The following is a 22552-nucleotide window of genomic DNA, read 5'->3' as shown; positions in this document are numbered from 1 at the left end:
ACAGAGCTGGGCTTGTGAGCATTTCCAATTGCTGCTTGTGGGTGTGTTTACGTGTCAAGTCCTCTTTGTAATGGGGTCTTAGTGGCCTTCAAATGATGGTTGTAACAGCCTGTAGCAAGGGGAGGTCTGTGGCCTCGTCTTCACTGAGCTTGGGGCTCCTTCTTAGTGGGCATTTTCATTTGGAAATAAAAGGGGTGAGCCCGTCTACTGTGAAGGTCTAGCCAGTCTGGAGTGGTGCTTCTTTATGGGGACAAGTGTCACACACCCTCTCCCTCCCAAAGCAGCATCTGCTCCTGCCTACCACGTTCCTTCCTTACTGGCTGCTATGATCCTTTATCCTGAACTGGGGAAGGAGGACAGAAACATCATACAAGGACATGGAAGGCCAAGAGAATTGGTTCAGTTTTATGATATAAATATATCATTTAATTACTTCAGCTTCGTCCCAAAGGCATTAACACAATCCACAATGGCCAGTGTGACTTGGACGCAAGTTTATGAGCCCTCTGCACTGGGCAGTGCGGTCAGCTCTGTCTTGGTGGTGTGCTCGGTCAGGTTGAGCCCCTCACAAAGCAAGACACTTCTGAAAGAGCTGTCCTAGGTGTGCACTTGTGATTGCTTTTTAGCAGAAGGCATGGTCCCCAGGACCTTGGGCTTGGTGCAATGAGAGCTGCCACTAGAGCACAGGCCTGGTAGGCAGGGCCACAGGTGACCTGGCTCCTGAGCTCTAGAAGGTAGCAGGGGTCAGCTCAGCTTCCAAGACAGGGAGATGGGCCCATGGTGCCTTCTCCCCCAGTTCAGCAAAAGCACTTCTGTTCTGAGTGACAGAATCTGGAATGAAGAGGCAGGAATAGGACCTTGCTGGGTGGCACCCACAGGATACACCCTGGCTTCATTCTGGCTCCCGCTGAGCCTCTGTGCAGGACAGCAGATTGCTGCAGCTCTTGGGGATGCTCAGATTTCGACACTTCCCTCAAATTCAGAGGGTATAACTGGTCCAAAATCTAAACCCTGTCCTTTTTTCCAATGTGGTTTGAGATTTGGGGGATACTGCTGGAGGGAAGAAAGAGGGGCAGTTTCCCTGGAAGACACAGAGCCGCACCTTTTACCACAGGAGGATTACAGCTTGAGCTCTACCTGGTATGCTCTAAGGATGCAGCCCTTTACTCACTTCAAAAGACCCTCCCTCAAGACCATCACAGGTACTCAAATCCATCACAGGTTGACTTAAGCTGCCCAGATCCTCATTCCTTTTAGTCTAGTAGCCCTGTCAGATGTCATCCTCGAGGGTGCCGCTGTGCTCACTGAGAAGGTACCACTTCAGCCTGTCAGGCAGAGGCAGAGCTTTGACCTTCACATCCACAGGCCATGGCTGAAGGTAGAGGCGGATAGAGACACGGCACAGGTGCTTGAGGGGTGGGGGATAGCTCTCCAGCTGCCTCAAGGAGAAGTGGAGGGCCTGGATCTTTTCTGCCAGGCTTCCCACAGGGTGGATGTTGAAGTTTTCAGGCAGCTGGAGTTTCTGGGAGTTGGTCACCATGAGATCCAGCACAGTCTCAGCTTTGCGCAGGAGGTCCACGTGGCTCTCGTCTTCAGCACAGCCTGGATGGGAACAGAGCCTCTCAAAGATGATGTGAAAGCCAGACCAGCAGGACGCACCATGGAGGGAACAGTTGTAGGCAGCGCCAGACTCCAAGAGGAAGCGCAGGAGAGGGAAATGCAGCTTAAAGCTCTTGAGGCAAATATGGGTGAGGGATTCGTGAGCTGGGCATTCGCTGGGGTCTGCCCCATGAGCCAGCAGCAACTGTGTTACTTGGAAGCAGAAGCGGTTGATCATTTGGGCTTCCTCTTTATCCCCTCCCACGGTCTCACCAAGCAAGAAGATGATGCAGGTGAACACATTGTCCCCGTCTTTGGTGGTAGCCTTGACATCTGCCCCTAGAAGAGCCATCAGAATAACAGAAGAAGGCCTTCAACCCTGACAAACAAATCTACACATTTAGAGGAGCTGGGGAGAGCCCATAGAAAGTGATGTGCAGTGTGAAAGGGCACAGGGAAGTCTGGGGAACACAGGACAAGCCTCACCTCCTTCCAGTAAGAGTCGGATGTTCTCGGTGTTGTGGATCTGCACCCCATCACTGCTGGCCAAAGCATGGAGCAGGGCAGTCTTTCCTAGTGAGGGAGGGAGGAGGCGTGAGGAGCAGGTAGCCAGGAGCCAGGGCAGGGCACCCCAGAGACAGGTGGAAATCTCAGGGCTCACGATCAGAAAATGGACTTCAAAAGGACTCAACTCTCAGCTGGGGTGAAGGCTGAGGGTGACTGGCTTCTGGTCATTCTCTTTCCACCTCTAAAAAGCCTGGAGTGGAAGGTCCTGAGGTGCGACCTGGGACCCAGGCTGGGCCTCCCACCAGGAAGCCACTGTTCCCTTGGAAACAGCACACACATACTCTTTCCTTTTTCCTCCTGTAGACAACCCTTGAACGCCAGCCTGGGGACATAACTGCACAGCCTCAACCCTCTGCACTCAGCAAGTCAGCAAAATCTACCCACATGCCCAGCCATGCTGTGCCATCACATAGGGCCAGTTTTCAGCCTGCCTTAACTGTCATCCTGGAGTACCCTGGTGTCCTCTAAGGTGCCAGGGTTCAGGCTGTCCAGGAGGCACCCACCATGTTTGTCAGCTGCATTGACATCAGCTCCAAGGTCCAGGAGGCGCTGCAGGCAGGGCAGGCGCTCAGGCTCCTCGCTGGCCAAGTCCAAGGGGCTGCTCTCATGAATCTGAGCCAAGACAACATGAGCCAGGTTAGCCTGGGGGCATGTGGTGGGGCTCTGAGGCTGCTGGGCTCCCACATATTCCCCTTCACGGCACACAGGATCTGGTACTTACACGGTCCCTCCGGTTGATGTCAGCCCCATGCCGCACCAGCAGCTCCACCATGTCCGGCTGGTTCCGCAGGACAGCGATATGTAGAGCTGTGTAGTAAGTGACGGGGTCTGGGGGAACAGACACAGCTCATGTTAGTCTTGCATTCTCACAGCATGTCCCAGCCTGGCCTCTGGGGCCAGCCCCAGCTCACACCTGAAGTGTCAAGCCGCAGGCCCAGGCTCCTGTCACCAATGGGGTCAGGACAGACTGTCCTCACCAGATACTAGAGGGCCCAAGCGGCCTTCTGGTGGGCCTAATACACAACCAGTTTGTGCTTTGGTCTCCTCTTTGTAAAAGGGGCATCTCCTCCAAACTGTTGAGACACTCCAGGTAGCAGCTCTGGCTGCTCTGTTCCTTGAGCCTGGACTGACAGCCGGAATTCAGAATGGGCTCCATCAGCTCCTTGAGCCTGCAGGAGCTCAGCAACCTCCAAGTCCATCCTCAGGTGGGGAGGGGTGCAGGCCTGGCTGTATCATGGGTCAGTACAGGGCCCACCTTGGGTCACCAGCCTGCCTGCCTGTCTCCTGACTAACCCTGCCCTCCACTGGTGAGAGCTACAAAGGAAAGGAGGACAGCACAGTCAAATCCTGAGCGCTCAAATCCAGAAGCCAACATGGTCCTTACGTAACTTACACCTAATGTGGCTTTTGTGTTTTCTCCTCTCCCTATGATAAGCAAATACACATATTGGCTGAGAGTAAGTTGCAGAAAATTACCTTCCCTTAGCTCTAGGCACAGTGCCAGCAGCTGCATTTTCACATTAATGGAAGTGAGGATTAATCTGGGAGCTAGAGAAAGCTTGCCAAATCAATCACATAGTAGAGCCAGCAACACACTGGCTCTTAGAAGAGGTAAGAGCCCTCTGCAAGCCCACAGGGGGAGGGAGACCACCCCCTCCACTGGTAAGAGCCAGAGAGGGAAGAAGATTGCCACCCAGGAAAGAAATGAGGGAAGTCACAGCTAAGAGGATAAAAGCAAGGGTGGAAGGCCTGCCCACCCCCAGTTCTGGGCTCCAGCTGACCTTCAAAGTTGAGATTGGCCCCACTCCGCAGAAGAACATCTGCTGCCCGTGTCAGCCCTAGCTCAGCCATCTTGAGCAGGGCATTGCTCACACCTTCCTGGTAAAATGGAGAGTGGGCCTTTCTTTCCAACAGCTCTGTGAGGACAAGGAGCCGGCTCTCCTCATTGGCAACATAACTGGGCCTGGAGCAGAAGAGAGGCAGACCAGTGAGGGTGGGCACAGCTGTAGGAACAGCTGACCCAGACACCCTGTGGAAGGGCAGCCTTTACTGTCCTGCTGTAGTCAGGGCCCTGACTCTGTGGGGCAGAAAGTCTCTCTTCGGAGAAGATCTGAAGTGGAGAGAGGGCCAAGCCAGGCCTTCATCCTGGAGTAGAATCTTGGGTTTGCTGAGAAAGGACTGGGTCTGTCTGCAGTCTTCTCCCTAGTTGCCCAAAGAACTTGGTCCCTAGGGTGGCACCTGTGGCTCAGTGAGTAGGGTGCTGGCCCCATATACCGAGGGTGGCGGGTTCAAACCCAGCGCCAGCCAAACTGCAAACAAAAAAATAGCCGGGCGTTGTGGTGGGTGCCTGTAGTCCCAGCTACTCGGGAGGCTGAGGCAAGAGAATTGCCTAAGCCCAAGAGCTGGAGGTTGCTGTGAGCTGTGATGCCACAGCACTCTACCGAGGGCAATAAAGTGAGACTCTGTCTCTACAAAAAAAAAAAAAGAACCTGGTCCCTAGCTTTGTTGCTACGGAAGGGAACCCTCAAGGCCAGGAGCCAGAACCAGAATCTGACACTCCTTCCTCAGCCTTTCAGACTAAATACCCCAACTCTCCCTGAGCTCCCAGAACAGTCAGCAGAACCTCCTCCCTCCCCTCTCTCACAGATCTTCAGCCTCACTCCTAGCCCAAGGATGAGTACACACAAGGCCCCTCACATCCTATTGCCAATGCAGCTGGTCCCCAGACTCCCCCTCTGGCCTCCCTGGCCAGCACTAACTACTAAGAGCTGCTATGGCTTTCACCAAAAGCTCAGACCCAGGCTCATGCCCTTGAACACATATGACAGTGTCCCACCTCCACCTCATGATGAGGTTTCCCTTCTCCACTGGTGCTCCCCGCCCATCTCTCTGTCTCACCCATCTGTGTCCCTTCAGTTGGCTGGTTGGGCAAGATTCCATCTCATCCCTCTGGCACCCAGTGCACCAAAGATACAAAGCAAACACCTGGGACAGTTTCTGCATGATTTCTTGGGCCCACCACAAAGGCCATGCAGCTGCCTTTTACTGACCTACTCTCATCCTGCATAGCCTTAGTTAAGGAAATGTGTTGCACTGCATTTTCAGAGCAAGCGTCAAGGCGAACACAGTAGAGATAGTGATGAGGAACGTCTAGGTTTAACCACCAAGGTCCCTGAGACTCCTAATAACTACGTTTGAAATTCCAACTGATTACCTCCCCCCAACTGAGTCCCTTCCCCCCCGCCCCTCTTGTCTCTATTACACCTAATGTACTGATTACTGATCAGAGCGTCAGTCTCTCTGGAGCATAAGTGCCACGAAAGGTGGGCGTATGTTTAGCCCCCTGATGTACTCCAACTATTGCACGCTCAGTACGACGAGCAGCTAATATGGACTACTTTGCAACACCTATCCCACAGGTTCAGGATAGACCTGCTATGCCTACACAAATACAAACCCAGCTACAAAAGAGATTGTTTCCACACCGTTCTGGGGTAAGAACTGAGGCCTTCACAGATTCCGCCCCGCTGCGCAACTCGGTGGTGGTGGTGGGGGGTAGGGCAATAAGACGGGCAGGGCACAGGGTGGGGCCCTGAGGCGCAGGCCTGCCGACACCCCACCCTTAGGCCCATGCTCTTTGCCGGCGCTAGTCTGCAACACCCTACACCCTTTAAGGGGCAAGACAGGGGTGAGCGTGGAGTAGCTCCCGCTGGAGCACGCAACTCTGGCTTCGGTCCGTCTCTCCATCTGTAAAAGGGAGAGACAACCACACCACCCCCACCAGGCTTGTAGTGACAAAGCAGGAAGCAGCGCCGGGTCGGAGAGACCTCGGCCCGCCGACAGGAGGGAGCGAGTTACCCGTCCAGAGGCTCCTGCCGCTCGGGGTCCTGGATCCCTAAAGAGCCCAGAATGGCATCCACCAGCGGCTGGTACTCGAAGATGATCCTCCGGAAGCCGTGCAGGAACGGCATCGTGGAGGCCTCCGGGCGCTGCAGAGCGGCCGTGCTTACCGCCGAGACCCACTCGTCGATTTGATGCGCTCCGGCGGCCTTAGAGGAGGTCCAACTCTGCTGGTTCAGCCCCTGCGCGCAGCCGGTCTGCCGCCCAAGCCGCTGCTCCGTGCCGGAAGTGACTCTTGCATACTTCCGGTTCGCGCGGGCCTGGGGAAATGCGCGGTTGGTGAAAGCGCCCCCTGTGGGCTCGGAGGACCCCGGCGCGACCCGGACCGCGACTAGGGAAAGGACCCGGAGATGGGGGAGGAGCTTTCTCCAGGGGGTTTCGCGGGGCGGCCCCAACTGAGCCGGCGCAGAGACCCGCGCCAAGCCTGGTGACATAATTAAACCCACTGTAATGGGTGGCCCCAGGCATGGCCCTTATGGTCTCTGGGCCTCAGTTTCCTCATCTATAACCTGAGGATCCTTCCAGCTGTGACAGTCTTGAGATGACAATTATAGTAACAGAGACCCCGAGCAGGCCCTCCCTTTCCGGCCAATGTCTGGCCCGGCTCAGCATCACCCTGCGATCCCGCTCGCGGCCGCTGGGCGCCGTCCGAGCTCCGCCCATTGAACGCCCCAGCCCGGTTGTGCTCAGGCCGGGATCAAGTCAGACAGCGTTCCTTCTAGCGTGGCCTAGCTCTCTTCTTCCCCTGAGGAGGTGCTGGGCCACCTCTGTCACCACCTGGGCACGCTGACTGGAAAGATGAGGTCCACAGCCCATGCACATCACCTCCCCGCGGGCGATGGGGACAATTCCTATTCCGTGTTCCTGGGAGCGCCCAGTCAGGCAGGCTGCCAGCTCTTTTCATTGTCTGCCTTGATGGACTCAATGAACTTTACTTTGATTGATTGATTGATTGATTGATAGATGCGGGGTCTCACTCTGTCGCTCAAGCTGGAGTGCAATGGCCCAGTCATAGCTCACTGCAGCCTTGAACTCTTGAACTCAACTGATCCTCCTGCTTTAGCCTCTGGAGCAGCTGGGTCTGCAGGCACATGCCACCACGCCTGGGTGACTTTTAAAATGTTTGTAGACTCGGGTCTTTCTGTGTTGCCAAGCTGGTCTCAAACTCCTGGCAGCAGCATCATACTAGTAGTCCTAGCTACTCAGGACGCTAAGGCAGGAGGATCCCTTGAGCCCAGGAGATTGAGGCTGCAGTGAGTTATGACCAGGCTACTGCATCCCAGACTGGGTGACAGAAAAAGACCTCTCTAGGCTCCGTGCCTGTAGCATAGTGGTTAGGGGGCCAGCCACATACACTGAGGCTGGCAGTTTCAAACCCGGCCCAGGTCAGCTAAACAACAGTGATGACAACTGCAACGGAAAAGTGGCCAGGCATTGTGGTGGACGCCTGTAGTCCCAGCTACTTGGGAGGCGGAGGCAAGAGAATGGCTTGAGCCCAAGAGTTGAGGTTGCTGTGAGCTGTGGCGCTGCAGCACTCTACGGAGGGTAATGTAGTGAGACTCTGTCTCAAAAAAAAAAAAAAAGACCTCTCTAAAAAGAAAATAAATAGGGGCGGCACCTGTGGCTCAGTCCGTAAGGCGCCGGCCCCATATACTGAGGGTGGCGGGTTCAAACCCGGCCCTGGCTGAACTGCAACCAAAAAAAATAGCAGGGCGTTGTGGCGGGCGCCTGTAGTCCCAGCTACTCGGGAGGCTGAGGCAGGAGAATCGCTTAAGCCCAGGAGTTGGAGGTTGCTGTGAGCTGTGTGATGCCACGGCACTCTACCGAGGGCCATAAGGTGAGACTCTGTCTCCACAAAAAAAAAGAAAATAAATAAAAGCACATTTCAAGCAACCTACAAATAAAAAAGGCAAAGTTATAATTTTCTTATAACTAAACATTTTTAAAATGGGCAGAGTAGAGACCCTCCGCCATGAACAACAGAGCTGTAACAAGTAGAACCAATCCAAAGTGTGTCCAGGTCTAGCCATGGGGATCTAGCAGAGTGGGAGATGCAGGCTGGCCTGGATATCTGCCTGCTATTATCACTATTATTAAGTTAAAACTGTAATGCAACTAAGGGACAAGCTATCAAAATCCCTGTCAGTACTCCAAATGCCTTATTTTGCTTCTCTTCCATTGCCTAAAGGAGCAGGAAGGAGGAGGTGGGGAAGGCAGCTGTTTTTAGCCATTTAGAGGAGGGCCAGCTTGGGCTTCCCAGAAGCAGACCACTGGGTCTGAGGCTCCCAACACATTTCTGCTTTGGTTCTCCCACCAGGAAAGAAGTATCTTCTCCTTGAGTGAAATCAGGAAATGTTGCTCATGCAAAAATGGAGATCTGCCGCTTGTCTTGTAAAATCTAAAGGGTCTGAGTTCCACACAGTAACAAGGAGCACCTGGATGGGGCACTCGCTCCAGGTGCCTCAAACTCTCCCGAGTGTCACACTGGTGGGTTGAGGATCTACATCCCTTAGCCCCTTAAGTGATGTCAAGTCCCAGAAGAGTGCAGCTGCCCTCAGGTGACCCAAGGGCTTCACCGCCCTTTTCTCATTTGATCCAGGGCTTCTGGTCCCATCACGCAGGTGAGGAGACAAGGGCGCACAGTCACTGGGCCAGGGCACATCTAGCACAGGATCCAGGGCAGAGCCGGATGGACCACCTGGTATGAACTCCAACCCCAATTCTGCCCTGGCTTCCTTACTGTCAGAGCAACACTGTTGCAAAGTACCACAAAGGTGATGTCTTAAAACAATAGACTTTTATTCTTTCACAGTTCTGGGGGCTAAAAAGTCAAACTCAAGCTGTTAGCAGGGCCACACTACTCCCTCAAGACCCTAGAAAAGGTCCCTCTTCTGCATCTTCCAACTCTGGCGACTCCAGATGTACCTGGGCTTGGGCCAGCATCCCTCCAGTCTCTACCTACCTGTCCTCACATAGCCTTCTTCCCCATGTCTGTGCCCCTGTCCAAATCACCCTCTTCTTTCTAAAAGACACCATTCATTGGATTTAGGGCCCAACCTAATCTAGTATGATCATGTTCTAACTTGATTACATCTGCAAAACCTTTTTTTCCAAATAAGTTCACATTCCAGGTTCTAGAACTAGGACTTGAACATATCTTTTTGGATGACATAATTAAACCCACTATAATAGGTGACCCTAGGCATGGCCCTTCTGGTCTCTGGGCCGCAGTTTCCTCCTCTATAACCTGAGGACCCTTCTAGCTGTGACAGTCTTGAGATGACAATTATAGTAACAGTAATAAGAGTTCACTTGTATTTATAGAGTCCTTTCTATTCGCCAGACACTTGCTAAATGCTTGACATACTGATCACATTAAATCCTATGAAGTAGGATTACACCATTTTACAAACAGGAAATGGAGGCTCAGAGAGGTTTAGGTACTTGCCTGATGTTGCACAGCTAGGTTGGGACTCAGGTTTGGGTAACTTTTTCATACATATGTCCTCTGGGGCTTGACTATCCTTTCAGCTCCTCTGGCTCTGGGCCTGAGAGGGTCTGGGCAGGGAGGAGGGCGGCACTGACCCCTTCCCCCTCACAGCCCTTGGGCACCACACTGCAGAGCCAGGTCCTGCTGCCTGCCGGTTGCCAAGGCTCCTATCTTTAGAAAACTCCGTGCCCCCTGACCTCTCTCCTGTCAGCAAGGGCAGGCTTGTTTCCTCCATCTGCCTCCCATTAAGGCTCTGTCACTCAGACCCCTGATTTCAGCTCCCTTCTCTCTTCTTTCCTTGTCACTGCCTCTCACTGCCTGGCCATCCCAGCCCCTTCCTGCCACCCAGCTCCAGGGTTCCTCAGAACAATGGGGGTCCTGGGGATAAGCACCCAGAGCTCAGGCTCTGGCAGAGTCTGTCCCTGCCCCATGGGCCCTGGGGTGCTCAGGAGTCACTCTCACTCTCCAAGGTACAGAGGAGGATACTTTAATATATAAAGAAGTGTTAAAAATCAACAAGAAGCGGGCGGTGCCTGTGGCTCAATGAGTAGGGCGCCGGCCCCATATGCCTGAGGTGCTGGGTTCAAACCCAGCCCCGGCCAAAAACTGCAACCAAAAAAAAAAAAATTTAAATGCCAACAGGATTAATAAAGAAAAGCTTTCTCGGAAAAAAAAAATCAACAAGAAGCAAAACACCAATAGAAACACGGGCAAAGGACATGCACAGGCAAATCACAAACAATGAAAAACTGTCATCAAACATAAGGATACTCAGCCTCTCAGCTGCCCAACAATGGCAGCAGGTAACACACACGACTTACTGCCCACAAGACTCTGTTCCGTAGCAATTCAACAAAACAAATCACAGAATAGTCGGAAGAAGTGTGTGTGTGTGTGTGTGTGTGTGAGAGAGAGAGAGCATGTGAGCACATGTGTGAGAGCCTCTGTGTGTGCGTGTGTGTGAGAGAATGTGTGTGTGGCTAGGTATCATTCTTGAAGGCCATAGGTTGGGATGGTTTTCTTTTTCTTTTTTTTTGAGACAGTCTCATAACAGTTCACAGCAACCTCCAACTCTCGGGCTTAAGCGATTCTCTTGCCTCAGCCTCCCAAGCAACTGGTGGGGGCGGGGTACTATAGCCACAACGCCCAGTTATATTTTTGTTGCTGTTGTCATTGTTGTTTAGCTGACCCAGCCCAGGTTCGAACCCGCCACTCGTGGTGTATGTGGCTGGCGCCATAACCCCTGTGCTATGGGCACCGAGCCAACGTAGGCTGGCATGAGAATGGTGGTGGTTTTTGGGTGCTGGGATCCATGAACTTTTATCTTCTTTGTACTTCTGGGTATTTTCTACCTTTTCTCTGGCGAGGGCGTCTTACCTAAGACTCAAAACCCTCCATAAGCCCCAGGAAGTAGACAGTCAGGCCCCGATGCTCCTCCCACGGTGGGGGAGCAGCAGGCAGACCTTGAACTCCCTCTCCTGGCTCATCTCTGACATCCTCTTTGCCTTGAAGGCCACTTCCCTCCCCCGGGGCAGGGAGCCCTCACACGGCCTGGCTGCAGCAGTGGTCATTGAGGATAACAGCAGCTTTGGCCTGAGTGTGTCCTTGTCCCATGAATTGCATTAGAATCTCAACAGGCTCCTGGACTCGCCTCACAGGGGAGTCAGCCAAATCAGGACTCCCACATCCAAGTCAAGCTCAGCGAGGGAAGAGGGATTCAAACCCAGAGCCTAGCTCTCTGTCTCTGCTGGAGCCTCCACAGGGGACCTACACCTGCCTGTCCCGCAGGGGCACACTCAGAGCAGCAGCTCCAGGGTGGGGTGGCCTGGCCCCATCCCAGCACCGCCATCTGCACTCCGCCCCCCCCCAGGAGGGGCTGCCAGCAGCAGGCCTGTCCCTTAAAAGGCCCTTAGGAGAAGTACAGAGAGTCCCCCACTTTCATTTACTTTTTTTTTTTCTTTTTTGTTATTTGGCAGAGTTTGCATAAAGTGGGATTTTTGGAAAACATAGCCATCCCCCACAAGGACTATTTCTCTTGCCCGTGGCCATCCTCCAGCTCTGGTCCCTGGGCAGGTCCCAGGGACACCATGCAGGAGATGGGAGGCGCTGAGCATGTTTCCGAAGTGCGGTCTCAGAGCCACTGACTCCCTCCCCGCTTCCCTCCTGTTTGCATGTCTCCTGCCCTAGCTCCTTCCCTTCCTTTCTTTCTCCCCCCACACCCAACCCCACCCTGATCCCCGACTCTAGAGACCAGGGGGTGTCACTGACCAGGAGGCCCAGCCTGCTTGGTCCTGTCTGGTCATAGTCCTCCTGCTGAAGGGTTCATGTGCTCCTGGAGGCCCTGCACTCTGTCAGGTCAGGGACAGGGAAAACTGAGGTGCCAGGAGCTGGAGCAGAAGCTGAGTGTCCCCCTCCCTTACTCTGTGTGTTCACCTAAGGAGCACCAGGGGCATCTGTGCCCCAGTGGACTGCCTGCTCCCCACCTCCCTGCGCTGACTAGAAACCAGCCCTGTGGCCACCACGCCCACCTCCAAGAGGAGCCCCCACCTGAGCCCTCACCGAAATGGTTCCAGGGGGCTCCTGGTGCTTGGTCTGGTTGTGGAGACCAAGTGAGCAGGGTATGGGCTGGGCCAGGCTAGCAAAGGTAGGGGAGGGTGCTAGGAGGTCTGAGCTTGCCCCACCGTTGGCTGGTAAGTGGGTCCCAGAGCCCTTAGCCCAGAGATTCCCCATCTGACTTCTGCTGGCGTCCACCTGGTATCAGCCCACAGCAGGCCAGCCCCAGGGACAGAGCTGCAGGGAGGGGACCTTGGGCCTCTGCCAGAGCAGGTTCAGGAGGGCTCAGACCCCTTGGGAAGGGGGAGGGCAGAGGTGAGGTGGAAGGCTCCTTTGTGCTCCCTGGGACGCCTCCTCCACCCCCACTGCCCCTGCTTGGCAGAGGTGCTTGCGAGAAGAATCCTATCGGCCATCCGTCAGGGAGACAGAGTGGGCCCAAACGAGGGCCGCTTGAGGAGGGAGCCGGGGAAATTTGATCATTAAGAAACCCTCCTGGCTGTCTGGGGGAATTTAATTAAATTGCTGGAGAGGGCTGAGAGAGGGGCCACATCTGGAACCAATATGTGGGCTTTGATTTTTTTCCTTCTCTCTCTCCCTCTTGCCATCTCACTGCTGTAAAAGGGAATACAGCAGAGCCTTGAGTATCGGCGCCTCTGGGACAGAATTCCTGGCAGGGGGAGAGAGACAAGGCCGACAAAGACCGAAACCCAAAGACAGGGAAACTGCGATGGAGAGGCAGAGAGAGGCAGGAGAGCAGAGAGCGGACCCAGTGGGCAGAGGCCAGGAGGAAGAGGGTCTGGGATTCGGCCATGGAGGTGTCAGCATGAAGGGGTAGAGGTCCACTTTACAGACGGAGAGAGGAACTCCCCGGGACATCACAGATCTGCATGCCCGGCCCGGCCAGCTGTCCTTCCCGTAGCTAGCATTGATCAAGCTCCTGCCCTGCTTGGTGCATACCCCATGGAGGGACTCTTCCTGACACTCCTGGGTGTAAACACTATTGTTATCCCCATTCGCAGATGAGAGAGGATTCTGGAGTGGCACTGTGGATCTGGCCCTGGGCCTGTCTGGACACTGTCTAGACATGCCTTGTGGGTCACTTGGACTGTAATGACTTCATTGGTAGCTGTTTATATTGTGCTTGCTGGTGCCAGGCACTGGGCTAGGCTCTAGGGAGGCAGCAGTGTGGACGTCCGACCAGAGGCTCCTAGTGAGTCTGGGATGTGTTGAGTGCTGGGTGTAGGCAGGAGCCACTACCAGCTGGGCAGCCAGCAGGGGTTGCAGTGGGCTCTCCCCCTGCGAGGAGTAGACAGAGAGGAAGTGAGGGCAGAGTGGTGGTGGCTCTCTCTACCCCAGGCCCCAGACTCCTGCCCACATGGAGCCAGAATGGGAATTTCTGGGCCTGGGAACAGATTGGGTGGTTTTCTGGCCTTGACTCCCAAGGCTGAGCCATCTGATACTGGCCTAGACCCTTCTTTTGGCTGGTTTCTGCCACATGAGCAACTGGACTCCAGGCTTACTATTTCCTTTCCCAGGTTCCAAAGTCCTAGGCCGAAATGGGGTTCCCAAACCTCCATCAAGCCAGGGCTGCAAGGGAGGAAAGTGGTCTCTGGTCTGGGCCAGCAACCTCTGGGGTAATTCTCTTCCCCAGCTAAGGCCCTGACACCAGTTCCTAAAACCCAACTCCAGCCTCCCATTACCTGCTTCAAAGCCAGCTCTGGCCCAGCAGAGAGTCCCCTCCAAATGCGTCCTCAGCCCAGGACAACCTGGGGTACTTCCCAGACCCCACCATGCCTGGGTGACTGAAGTCCAGCCCTACACTGGCCCTGGCACTGTGGCAGACTGGCTATCTTCACTCTTCCTCTTTAGGCTCTGGCCCCCAGGGCGGGGCTGGCCAGCTCTACCTGATCCCCAGTGTGGCCCCAGGCCCAGCCCAGGGAGGGCAGAGGAAGGAGCTTGGGACCTCTTGGTGGAATGGATGTCCTGTGACCTTGACACATGTTTGAAACAGTAACTTGAACTCTCTGGCACAAAAGGAAAAGTGAGGCACAGAGAGACAAAAGTAAAATATAATAAAAAGTCCCTCAGCAGGGCCCCAGACCCTGGGAACAGGGAAGGAAGAGTGCTGGGGGGTCTTTTGCACATGCTACGTCACCTGCCTGGCCACCCCTAGACCCGGCCCTTCCACCTGTTGAATGCTGCTCAGCCTTCAAGGAGGGTGCTCAGTGCCCATGCCCCACGGGAAGCCTCCCTCTGCCCTCACCCTCCCCTTGGTCTCCTGACCCCCTTGCTTCATTCTCTAGCAACATGGACTCCACAGGCCAGGCTGTCAGACCACTGCTCTGTCCCCCTTGCCCCAGCCCAGTCCCCAGTCTGTGAAGGCGCTCAGTTAAAACATGATGGTGAAGCTACTAAGCCCTCAGTTTAGGTGCAGACTGCTTGTGAGCTCGGAGGGAGAAACAGGCCAGGTCCTGCCCTTAAGCTCTGCTCCAGGTCCCAGGGGCAATAATGGTGGTGATAGTGGCCACTGCTGTGTCATGGACGTGCACTGTTTAGTGGCTGGAGACCAGGTGGGCACCAGGAATGCACAGCAGATCTTGCTGCAGCCTCATAGTAACCCCATTCTTGTCATCAAGAAACAATGTTTGGGGAGGCTGGGTGGCTGCCTGTAGTCACTGGGCTGTGAGAGGCAGAGCTGGGACCTGTCCTCAGAGTAAGGAGGCAGAGTTGCTGGCGTGGCCACCAGCCTGTACCCTCTGGGAGTTGGAGGCTCCAGGACTGGGTGGCAGGAGGCAGGTGGGGGGTGAGGACCCAAGGCCAGAGGAGTATCAAGATCTGGGTGACCAGATGGGGCGAGGGTAGCAGGGACAGAAAGGATGCTTTGAGCCCCCCCACCCCCCAAGGAGCAGGAACACTGGTGGCTGGGAGGACCCGCCAGACTGCGGTCCACGCGCCTGCTAATCCGAAACAAACGAACAGGGAGACTCCAGGTCCCGCTTGGAGGCCCTGACAGGGTGATGATATACAGATTTTTAAATAAATGTATCTCATTAGGGACGCGTAGTCTGGTGGGAGAAAAATGATGTCCTTCCCTACTCCGCCTCCCATTTCAAAAACAAAAAAAAAAAGGAAAAAATTCAATGCTACAGCTAAAAAGGAAATTGCATTAATACAGATTGTTTTATTTAAAAAACCTTGACCTCAACTTCAAAAAAAGTCATTAGACATTCTCTTTCTCAAAGGCCGCCCGAGCGATTAGGGTTGGCCCGCTCATTTCTCAATGACTTACTGTTCCCCGCTGCTCTGCTCGGGAAGCGCAAGGGGTGGGAGTAATTTAAGGCTCCCTGCAGAAAGGTGTGTAAATCTTTGCGTGTCTAAAGAAACTTTACCAGACCACTAAGTCAGAGGAAAAGAAAACTGGAAGGGCCCAGAACCCCACCCCCCCACCATGCCTTTTTTCTGTTTTTTTCCTTAGGAACTCTGATCTCTTTGATCGTAAAAATGGTCATATTTCACCCCAAAATATCAGCAATCAGCGAACTAAGGAAGTGGCAGCCCGCGGGGAGTTTCGCTGCCGATTAGGCCCTTGGTTTAATTATTTAACGCCTGCCTGGATTGTGTGGGCCGTGAACACACCCTCCTGGCGAGAGTTCAAGAGTGAGTTATAAATAATAATAACTATTATATCCCCAATTAAGCCGGTGAGCTGAGAGCCTTGTCCCAGCCTCAGGCCCGCCCCATCCTCAGCCCTGGCATGCCTGGTCCCTGCACGTGCCCCTCCTGGGCTGTGTGCAGTGGGGAGAGCCTGGCATAGCTGCACTTCCCCGCAGAGTAATCACAGCAAGATGTTGCAGGGCCTGAGGCTCCGGAAGGCTTGGTGAGGCTCTGGGCTCCCCTAGGCCCCAGCCTGTGCCCCTCACCTCAGGCGTCCTTCCCTGACTTCCCGCAAAGGAGAGGCAGGGGGGAGTGGGGGCAATTTGCCAGGAGAGAATTTGGAGAGCTGCAGTCTAGGGTGGGTCTCAAATTTGGGCTTTTTTCCTCCCCTGAGCCTCAGTTTCCTCACCTGTAACAGGAGGGAGTTCTCCAGCATGGGGCATCCTGGGTGGTGTATCTGTCCCAGAAGCCCAACCGAGTTCAGTCTACTGAGCTCAGGCTGCCATAGCCAGACCCTGAGCCTCCTTGAGAGTCTCATCAAGGTTCACGATGCTCACCCGGGACCCACAGTGTACCGTGTACAGGTGGTCAGCAACTCTGTGAGTGAGTCATTCAGATTGTTTCCCATTGGTCTGTCTCCCTGTGAAGCCAGCTGCCCCCACAGCAGCTTGTCCTTTGGCCCCCAACCCAAATCTAGACCTGTGCCAGGGGCCCACCTTAACACTACCCTACCACTGGACAGGCACAGTTCACTGGCTAGACATTCCTGCTAGTTGGGTATTGGCGATTATGACCACCAGCCATCTGACCAGATGGTCACTCTTGGGATAACCATGTATGTGGCCCTACTATGTGCTCAGCTTCCCCTTGCTTCTCCTACGTAAGGCTCTGAGGACCCAATGGTGTGAAAGACAAAGTCCCTGGACTCACCTCTACAGTGTCGAGAGGGCACAGCAAGCAGCTTACGGGAGGCTGAGGCTCAGAGAGGGAAATATACCACCCAAAGTCATATAGCAAGTCCGCAGTGCAGCAGCCTTGAACCCAACCGAATCTTCCCTATACTCTCTACATTAGCTTTCTTGAAGCCTTTTTTTCCACATCCATAGGTGATATGTACTGAATATTTTTCACACAATGGGCTTGTGCTAGGCTTTTTATTTACATGGATCATTTAACTTGATTTTCATAACAACCCTATGAGGAAGGGACTATTATTACCTACGACATGCAGAGGAGAAAACTGAAACTCAGTGAGGTTTTAAGAGACTCAGTCAACGTCAGGCAGCTGGATAACATTGAGCTATGCCCAGGATATATGAAAGATTTACAACAAAAACAGGAAAATAGAAAACTACAGGTGAGGAGAAAAGAGAAGCTAATACACAAACTTGACACCTGGACAGATAGAGTTACTGTGATTATGTCTTAATATTAGCTCAGAGTTTCCTGGTAACTGAGGTAAAAAGGGAAATACAACAGGTTGCTCAGATCTCATTACTGAGTTTTTTGTTTTTTTTTTTAAAGAGGATAAACTATGGGTTGGGCATGGTGGCTCATAGTTATAATCCCAGCACGGGGAGGCCAAGGTGAAAAGATCTTTTGAGCCCAGGAATTTGAGAGCCACCTGGGCAACATAGCAAGACCTCATCTATACAAAAAAATAGAAAAATGAGCCAGCTGTGGTGGCATGTACTTGTAGTTCCAGCTAGTCAGGAGGCTGAGGCAGGAGGATCACTTGAGCCCAGGAGGTTGAGGTTGCAATGAGCTGTGATTACACCACAGTACTCTAGCCTGGCAATAGGGCAAGACTTTGTCTCTAAAAAGAGAGAGAGAGAGACTATAATTTTCAAGAGAATATTGATAACTCCCTAGTTCTTAATTCTCAGCACAATGGTTAGAAGCCTGACAAACTTACAGGGACACAGAGCTTATTCTCTCTGAGCCTCATTGTCCTGTCCTTGCATAAGAGTTGTGAGGAAGCTTCAAGATAATGTGGTTTAGTACATTGTCTGGCCTATATTTATAGTAATGCTCATTACATAGCAACCCCTGCTGTTAGAGAGCACATCTGTACCTTTGAAGGTACATCGGAAACATTTTCAAAGGGGCATTAATGTTTCAAACCTTGCCAAGAGCTGAGAGCCAGCCAGGAGATCCCTAGGAAGGAAACTGAGGCTAGGAAAGCTTTGGACCCAAATGTCCTGTCTTTTGGGCCCAGCCCCACCTTCCACAAAGTGAACTAGAGTCTGGGATGAGCAGGATGAGCAGGTCTTTATGACAGCCTGACACAATATTTACAAAACACTGTGATCTGTCATGGTCACACCTAGTCACACCTGAGTCACTGTGGTCTATGGCGTGTATGAGTCCCCAGATGTGCAGCAGTGAGCATGATTTAGCCTGTGTGCCATCCATGCCCTGCTGACTTCAGAACAGGCTCTTGGATATGTGGCTGTAGGGGCTGATCAGGTGAACCAGAAGAGCTGCAGAATTCCATCTTGTCCTTAATTTGTTTTCCCATCTGTGAAATGGGCCTATTCCTTGAGTGATGGATGATGGTCAAGTGTCTTCCAGAAGTTATGAAGGTTGAAGAATGACACTCATATAACTCAATAAGAAAATTTTTAAAAAAGTTCCAGTGGTGGCTCTGCACTCGTAGCACAGTGGTTACGGTGCCATCCACATACACAGAAGGTGTCAGGTTCAAACTCAGTCCAGGCCAGCTAACCAACAATGACAATGATAACAAAAAATAGGCAGGCATTTGTGGTGGGCACCTGCAGTCCCAGCTACCTGGGAGGCTGAGGCAAGATAACAGCTTGAGCACAAGAGTTTGAGGTTACTGTGAGCTGTGACGCCACGGATTCTATGGAGGGCGACATGGGGAGACTCTGTCTCAAAAAAAAAAAAAGTTCCAGTGGAAAAATGGGTAGTGCATGTAGCCAATTTTATACATAAGTGGCTATTAAATTCCAAAGAAATTTACCTTTGGCAATAATTCAAGATATGCAGTTTTGAACAAGAAAATGCCTTTTTGAAATTTAAAGTAAGTTATCGTGATAGCACCTGGTTGCAAGACACAGAGAAATGGCCAGGAGTAGAAATTGATACAACTCTCTGGAGGTCCTACGGCAATACTAATCAAAAGTCTTAAACTTCAGCAGAATCTTTGAGACAGCATACTAGTTTTCTATTTGTTGTAATAACATCACAAAACGGTGTTTTTAAACAGCACAAATTAATTAATTAATTAATTTATTTATTTATTTTTGAGACAGAGTCTCAAGCTATTGCCCTGGGTAGAGTGCCGTGGGCTCACAGCAACCTCAAACTCTTGGGCTTAAGTGATTCTCTTGCCTCAGCCTCCCAGGTAGCTGGGACTACAGGCAGCTATTTTTTGTTTGTAGTTGTCATTGTTGTTTGGCAGGCCCGGGCCGGATTCGAACCCACCAGCCTCAGTGTATGTGGCCGGCGCCCTACCTCCTGAGACAAATATATTATCTTACAGTTCTGGAGGTCAGAAGTCCGGGAAGAAAACCAAAGTGCCCGCAGGGCTGCATTGCTTTCTGGAGGCTCTAGGGGAGAATCCTCTTCCCTACCTTTCCCCTCTTCTTGAGGCTGCTGGTGTTCCCTGACCTAAGGCTGCTCCTCCATCTCCAAAGCCAGCAATGTCCAGTGGAGTCTTCTTCACATCACATCACTCTGTCACCTTTCTCTTCCACGTTTAAGGCCCCTTATGATTACTACTTTGGGCTCAGCAGGTAATCCAGAACAATTTTCCTGTCTTTTTTTTTTTTTTACATAAAAAGGAAGCTTTATTTGCAGGGGAATGGGAATTTAATCAAATAGGCCAAATCCCATATCATCATCTGATTCTTCACACTCCTCTTTCTTCTCATCTTTCTTTTCCTCTGCTGCAGCAGGGGCCGAACCAGCAGCAGGAACTGCAGCCCCGGGGGCAGCAGAGACAGCCACAGCCCCACCAGCAGGTACCCTGGCAAGCTTACCAATACCTTGAGCAATAACATCTTCAATGTTTTTTCCATTTAGCTCGCTGATGACCTTGTTGAGCCGGTCATCGTCCACCTCCATGCCTACGCTGTCCAGGATTTTCTTGATGTCCTTGGCGCTGGGGGAGGCGTTGCCCCCGAGAGCGGCCAGCAGGTAGGAAGCGACGTAGCGCATCTTCTCGGCGGCAGAGAGGTCTCACGCGTGCGACCTCGGCGGCGTCCGGAAGGGAAAGCCAATTTTCCTGTCTTAAAGTCAGTTATCATAGCAGCATCACTGGCTTCTAAAAAAAGACAAATAAAAATAAAAATAAAAATAAAATAAAGGCAACTGATAGTCAACCTTAATTCCATCTGCATCTTTAATTCTGTTTTGATACATTCACAGGTTCCAGGGATTAGGATGGGACCATCTTTGGGCGGCTATTATTGTATCTGCCTATCATACCCAGATATCCCATTTTCTATTTTATTTATTCTTAAGAAAGTAACTATGGGTGCATAGCAAAATGGAGTAATGTATTTCTAGGCTTTGATTAAAAGTAGTGGCAGACAGACTACTTAATAACATAAAAAGTAGGTTAGAAAATAGTAGGTACAACACGTTTCCACTTTTATAATACAAACAACTATCTCCATCTATCTAGATATGTAGCTATAAGCTAGAAAGATAAACTCTCAAATTATTTCTTAGCTTATTTATTTTCTTTTTCTTTCTTTTTTGTTCTCTTTTTCTTTTCTTTTCTTTCTTTCTTTTTTTTTTTTTGAGGCAGAGTCTCACTTTGTCGCCCCCCTGGTAGAATGCAGTGGGGTCATAGCTCACATCAAACTCTTGGGCTCAAGCGATTCCCTTGCCTCAGCCTCCTGAGTAGCTGGGACTAAGGTCCCACCACAACACCTGGCTATTTTTTAGAGACCAGGTCTTGCTCTAGCACAGGATGGTCTCAAATACATGAGCTCAGATGATCCACCCGCGTCAGCCTCCTAGAGTGCTGGAATTACAGGCATGAGCCACCACTCTTTTTTTTTTTTCAGTTTTTAGCCTGGGCTGGGTTTGAACCCGCCACCTCCGGCATATGGGGCCGGTGCCCTACTTCTTTGAGCCACAGGCGCCGCCTGAACCACCACTCTTTTCTTTTTCTTGTTTTATTGCTTTTTCTAGGGCTTCCATTCAATATTGAATAAATAGGATGGTTATCTCTAACCCTTTTCATTAAACCAACTTTCTTTCTTTTTTGTTTTTAGAGACAGAGTTTCACTTTGTCACCCTTGGTAGAGTGCTGTAGCATCACAGCTCACAGCAACCTCCAGTTCTTGGGCTTAGGCGATTCTGTTGCCTCAGCCTCCCAAGTAGCTGGGACTACAGGTGCCCACCCCAATGCCCGGCTATTTTTTTGTTGCAGTTTGGCGGGGCCGGTGTGAACCTGCCACCCTCGGTATATGGGGCCAGCACCCTACTCACTGAGCCATAGGCCCTGTCTAAACCAACTTTCTTTTCTGATGCATTGAATGGGTACGTGTGACAGGGCCCTTTAGGATTAGGATACAGGTGATTTTCATTCTCTTCATTCTACTTAATGTTTTCTAAAATCTCAACAATAAGCACATTACTTCTGTAATAAGAAAAGTTAACTTTTTAAAAAATCCGTGAGTTTTCTTTTCCTTTTTTTTTTTTTTTTGAGACAGAGTCTCACTATGTCACCCTTAGTAGAGTGCCGTGACGTCACAACTTACAGCAACTTCTAACTCTTGGGCTTAAGCGATTCTCTTGCCTCAGCTTCCTAAGTAGCTGGGATTACAGGTGCCACCACAAGGCCTAGCTATTTTTTTGCTGTAGTTGTCATTGTTGTTTGGCAGGCCTGGCTGGGTTCAACCCCCGACAGCTCTGGTGTATGTGGCTGGTGCCCTAGCCACTAAGCTACAGGCGCCAAGCCAAAACCTGTGAGCTTTTAAAACTGGGGCAAATATGTATTTTCACTGAAGGTCAAACCTAAGATCTAGTCTCCCACAGAGCCACCGATTAAAAATCAGCTCTTTCTCTACAGAATCCCTCTCTAGGGAGCAGGAACCCTCTCAGCTTCACCTCTCTTTCTCCCCAACCTCCACAGCCAGGTTCAATAACCATTAGTTGAACTGAGAGGTTCCAAAGTAGAACCTATTTACCCTTCATCCCCCTCTCTGGCATAGCATCTCAGATTTGTCTAAATCATTGTGGAAATTACTTATTTGTAGCCATATCCTTTTGGGGTAATAAGTCCCTGAGTTCTGCTCTGGGTTAGCTGGAGTATCCCTGGGTGTATTTTCAGGCTGGCTCAGGACTGAGCTTTGGTGTAGCCCATCCCCTTTGCCCCACCTGTCATGCCTCTGTCACCCCTTATCTCACCCCTAGAATTAGCAAGGGCAGCAACAACGCAATCACAGCTACAACAATAATAATGCTAAATTCACGGAACCCTTTGGATGCATTTCTTGATTATCTCCATTTCACAGATGATGGACCAGACTCAGAGAGTGTGAGCAAGTGAGGATTTGAGGCCACTCAGTTAGTAAATGACAGTAAATACATTCTTACCCTTGTCCCTGCAGCTAGAGTCCGAGTTTACCTTTACTGTCTGCCTTTGAATGCACACTAGGTGACAGATGTCCTTTTGTTATACATTAGCTTATTTAATCCCCCCTAACAGTGTGTTGAGGCATGCAAGGGAAAGAGGCCAAGTAGATTGCTCCAGGCCACTGAAAGGTCTTGATTTGACCCCAGGAGGCTGGCCAGAGCATCATCATC

The 22552-nt window shown here is 51.7% G+C and overlaps 2 protein-coding genes across 3 annotated transcripts; both read right to left on the bottom strand.

Annotated features, from left to right (window-relative positions):
* Positions 1-388: 388 nt before the first annotated feature.
* ASB6 (ankyrin repeat and SOCS box containing 6) lies at positions 389-6282 on the bottom strand. 2 transcript variants are annotated; one of them, XM_053559867.1, is made up of 6 exons: positions 6025-6282; positions 3948-4129; positions 2888-2994; positions 2670-2778; positions 2086-2172; positions 389-1938 (listed from the first exon to the last, which is right to left on the bottom strand). In XM_053559867.1, exons 1-6 carry the CDS (start codon positions 6135-6137, stop codon positions 1271-1273), a joined length of 1266 nt encoding a protein of 421 aa, XP_053415842.1. In that variant the 5' UTR covers positions 6138-6282; the 3' UTR covers positions 389-1270. The 2 variants fall into 2 exon arrangements, with proteins under 2 accessions (XP_053415842.1, XP_053415850.1); XM_053559875.1 differs by lacking the exon at positions 2670-2778 and having other exon boundaries at positions 1834-1938.
* A 13266-nt stretch (positions 6283-19548) lies between these two features.
* Positions 19549-20000, bottom strand: LOC128564521 (60S acidic ribosomal protein P2-like). The gene has a single exon (XM_053559974.1). It carries the CDS (start codon positions 19946-19948, stop codon positions 19601-19603), a length of 348 nt encoding a protein of 115 aa, XP_053415949.1. The 5' UTR covers positions 19949-20000; the 3' UTR covers positions 19549-19600.
* Positions 20001-22552: the final 2552 nt, after the last annotated feature.

This window comes from Nycticebus coucang, chromosome 2, assembly GCF_027406575.1.
Source record: "Nycticebus coucang isolate mNycCou1 chromosome 2, mNycCou1.pri, whole genome shotgun sequence".
Taxonomy (NCBI): Eukaryota; Metazoa; Chordata; class Mammalia; order Primates; family Lorisidae; genus Nycticebus; species Nycticebus coucang.
The sequence above is the reverse complement of the archived record's forward strand: the minus strand, read 5'-3'. Positions and strand labels throughout refer to the sequence as shown.

Bases quoted from the DNA above. Each gene is read 5' to 3' on its own strand.
- LOC128564521 (XM_053559974.1), bottom strand. From the start codon at position 19,948: ATGCGCTACGTCGCTTCCTACCTGCTGGCCGCTCTCGGGGGCAACGCC.
- ASB6 (XM_053559867.1), bottom strand. From the start codon at position 6,137: ATGCCGTTCCTGCACGGCTTCCGGAGGATCATCTTCGAGTACCAGCCG. The intron at 2,995-3,947 runs GTCAGCTGGAGC...CTGTTCCCCCAG, and splicing joins GGCCAATCTCAACTTTGAAG to ACCCCGTCACTTACTACACA. The intron at 2,779-2,887 runs GTAAGTACCAGA...GTCTTGGCTCAG, and splicing joins ACATCAACCGGAGGGACCGT to ATTCATGAGAGCAGCCCCTT.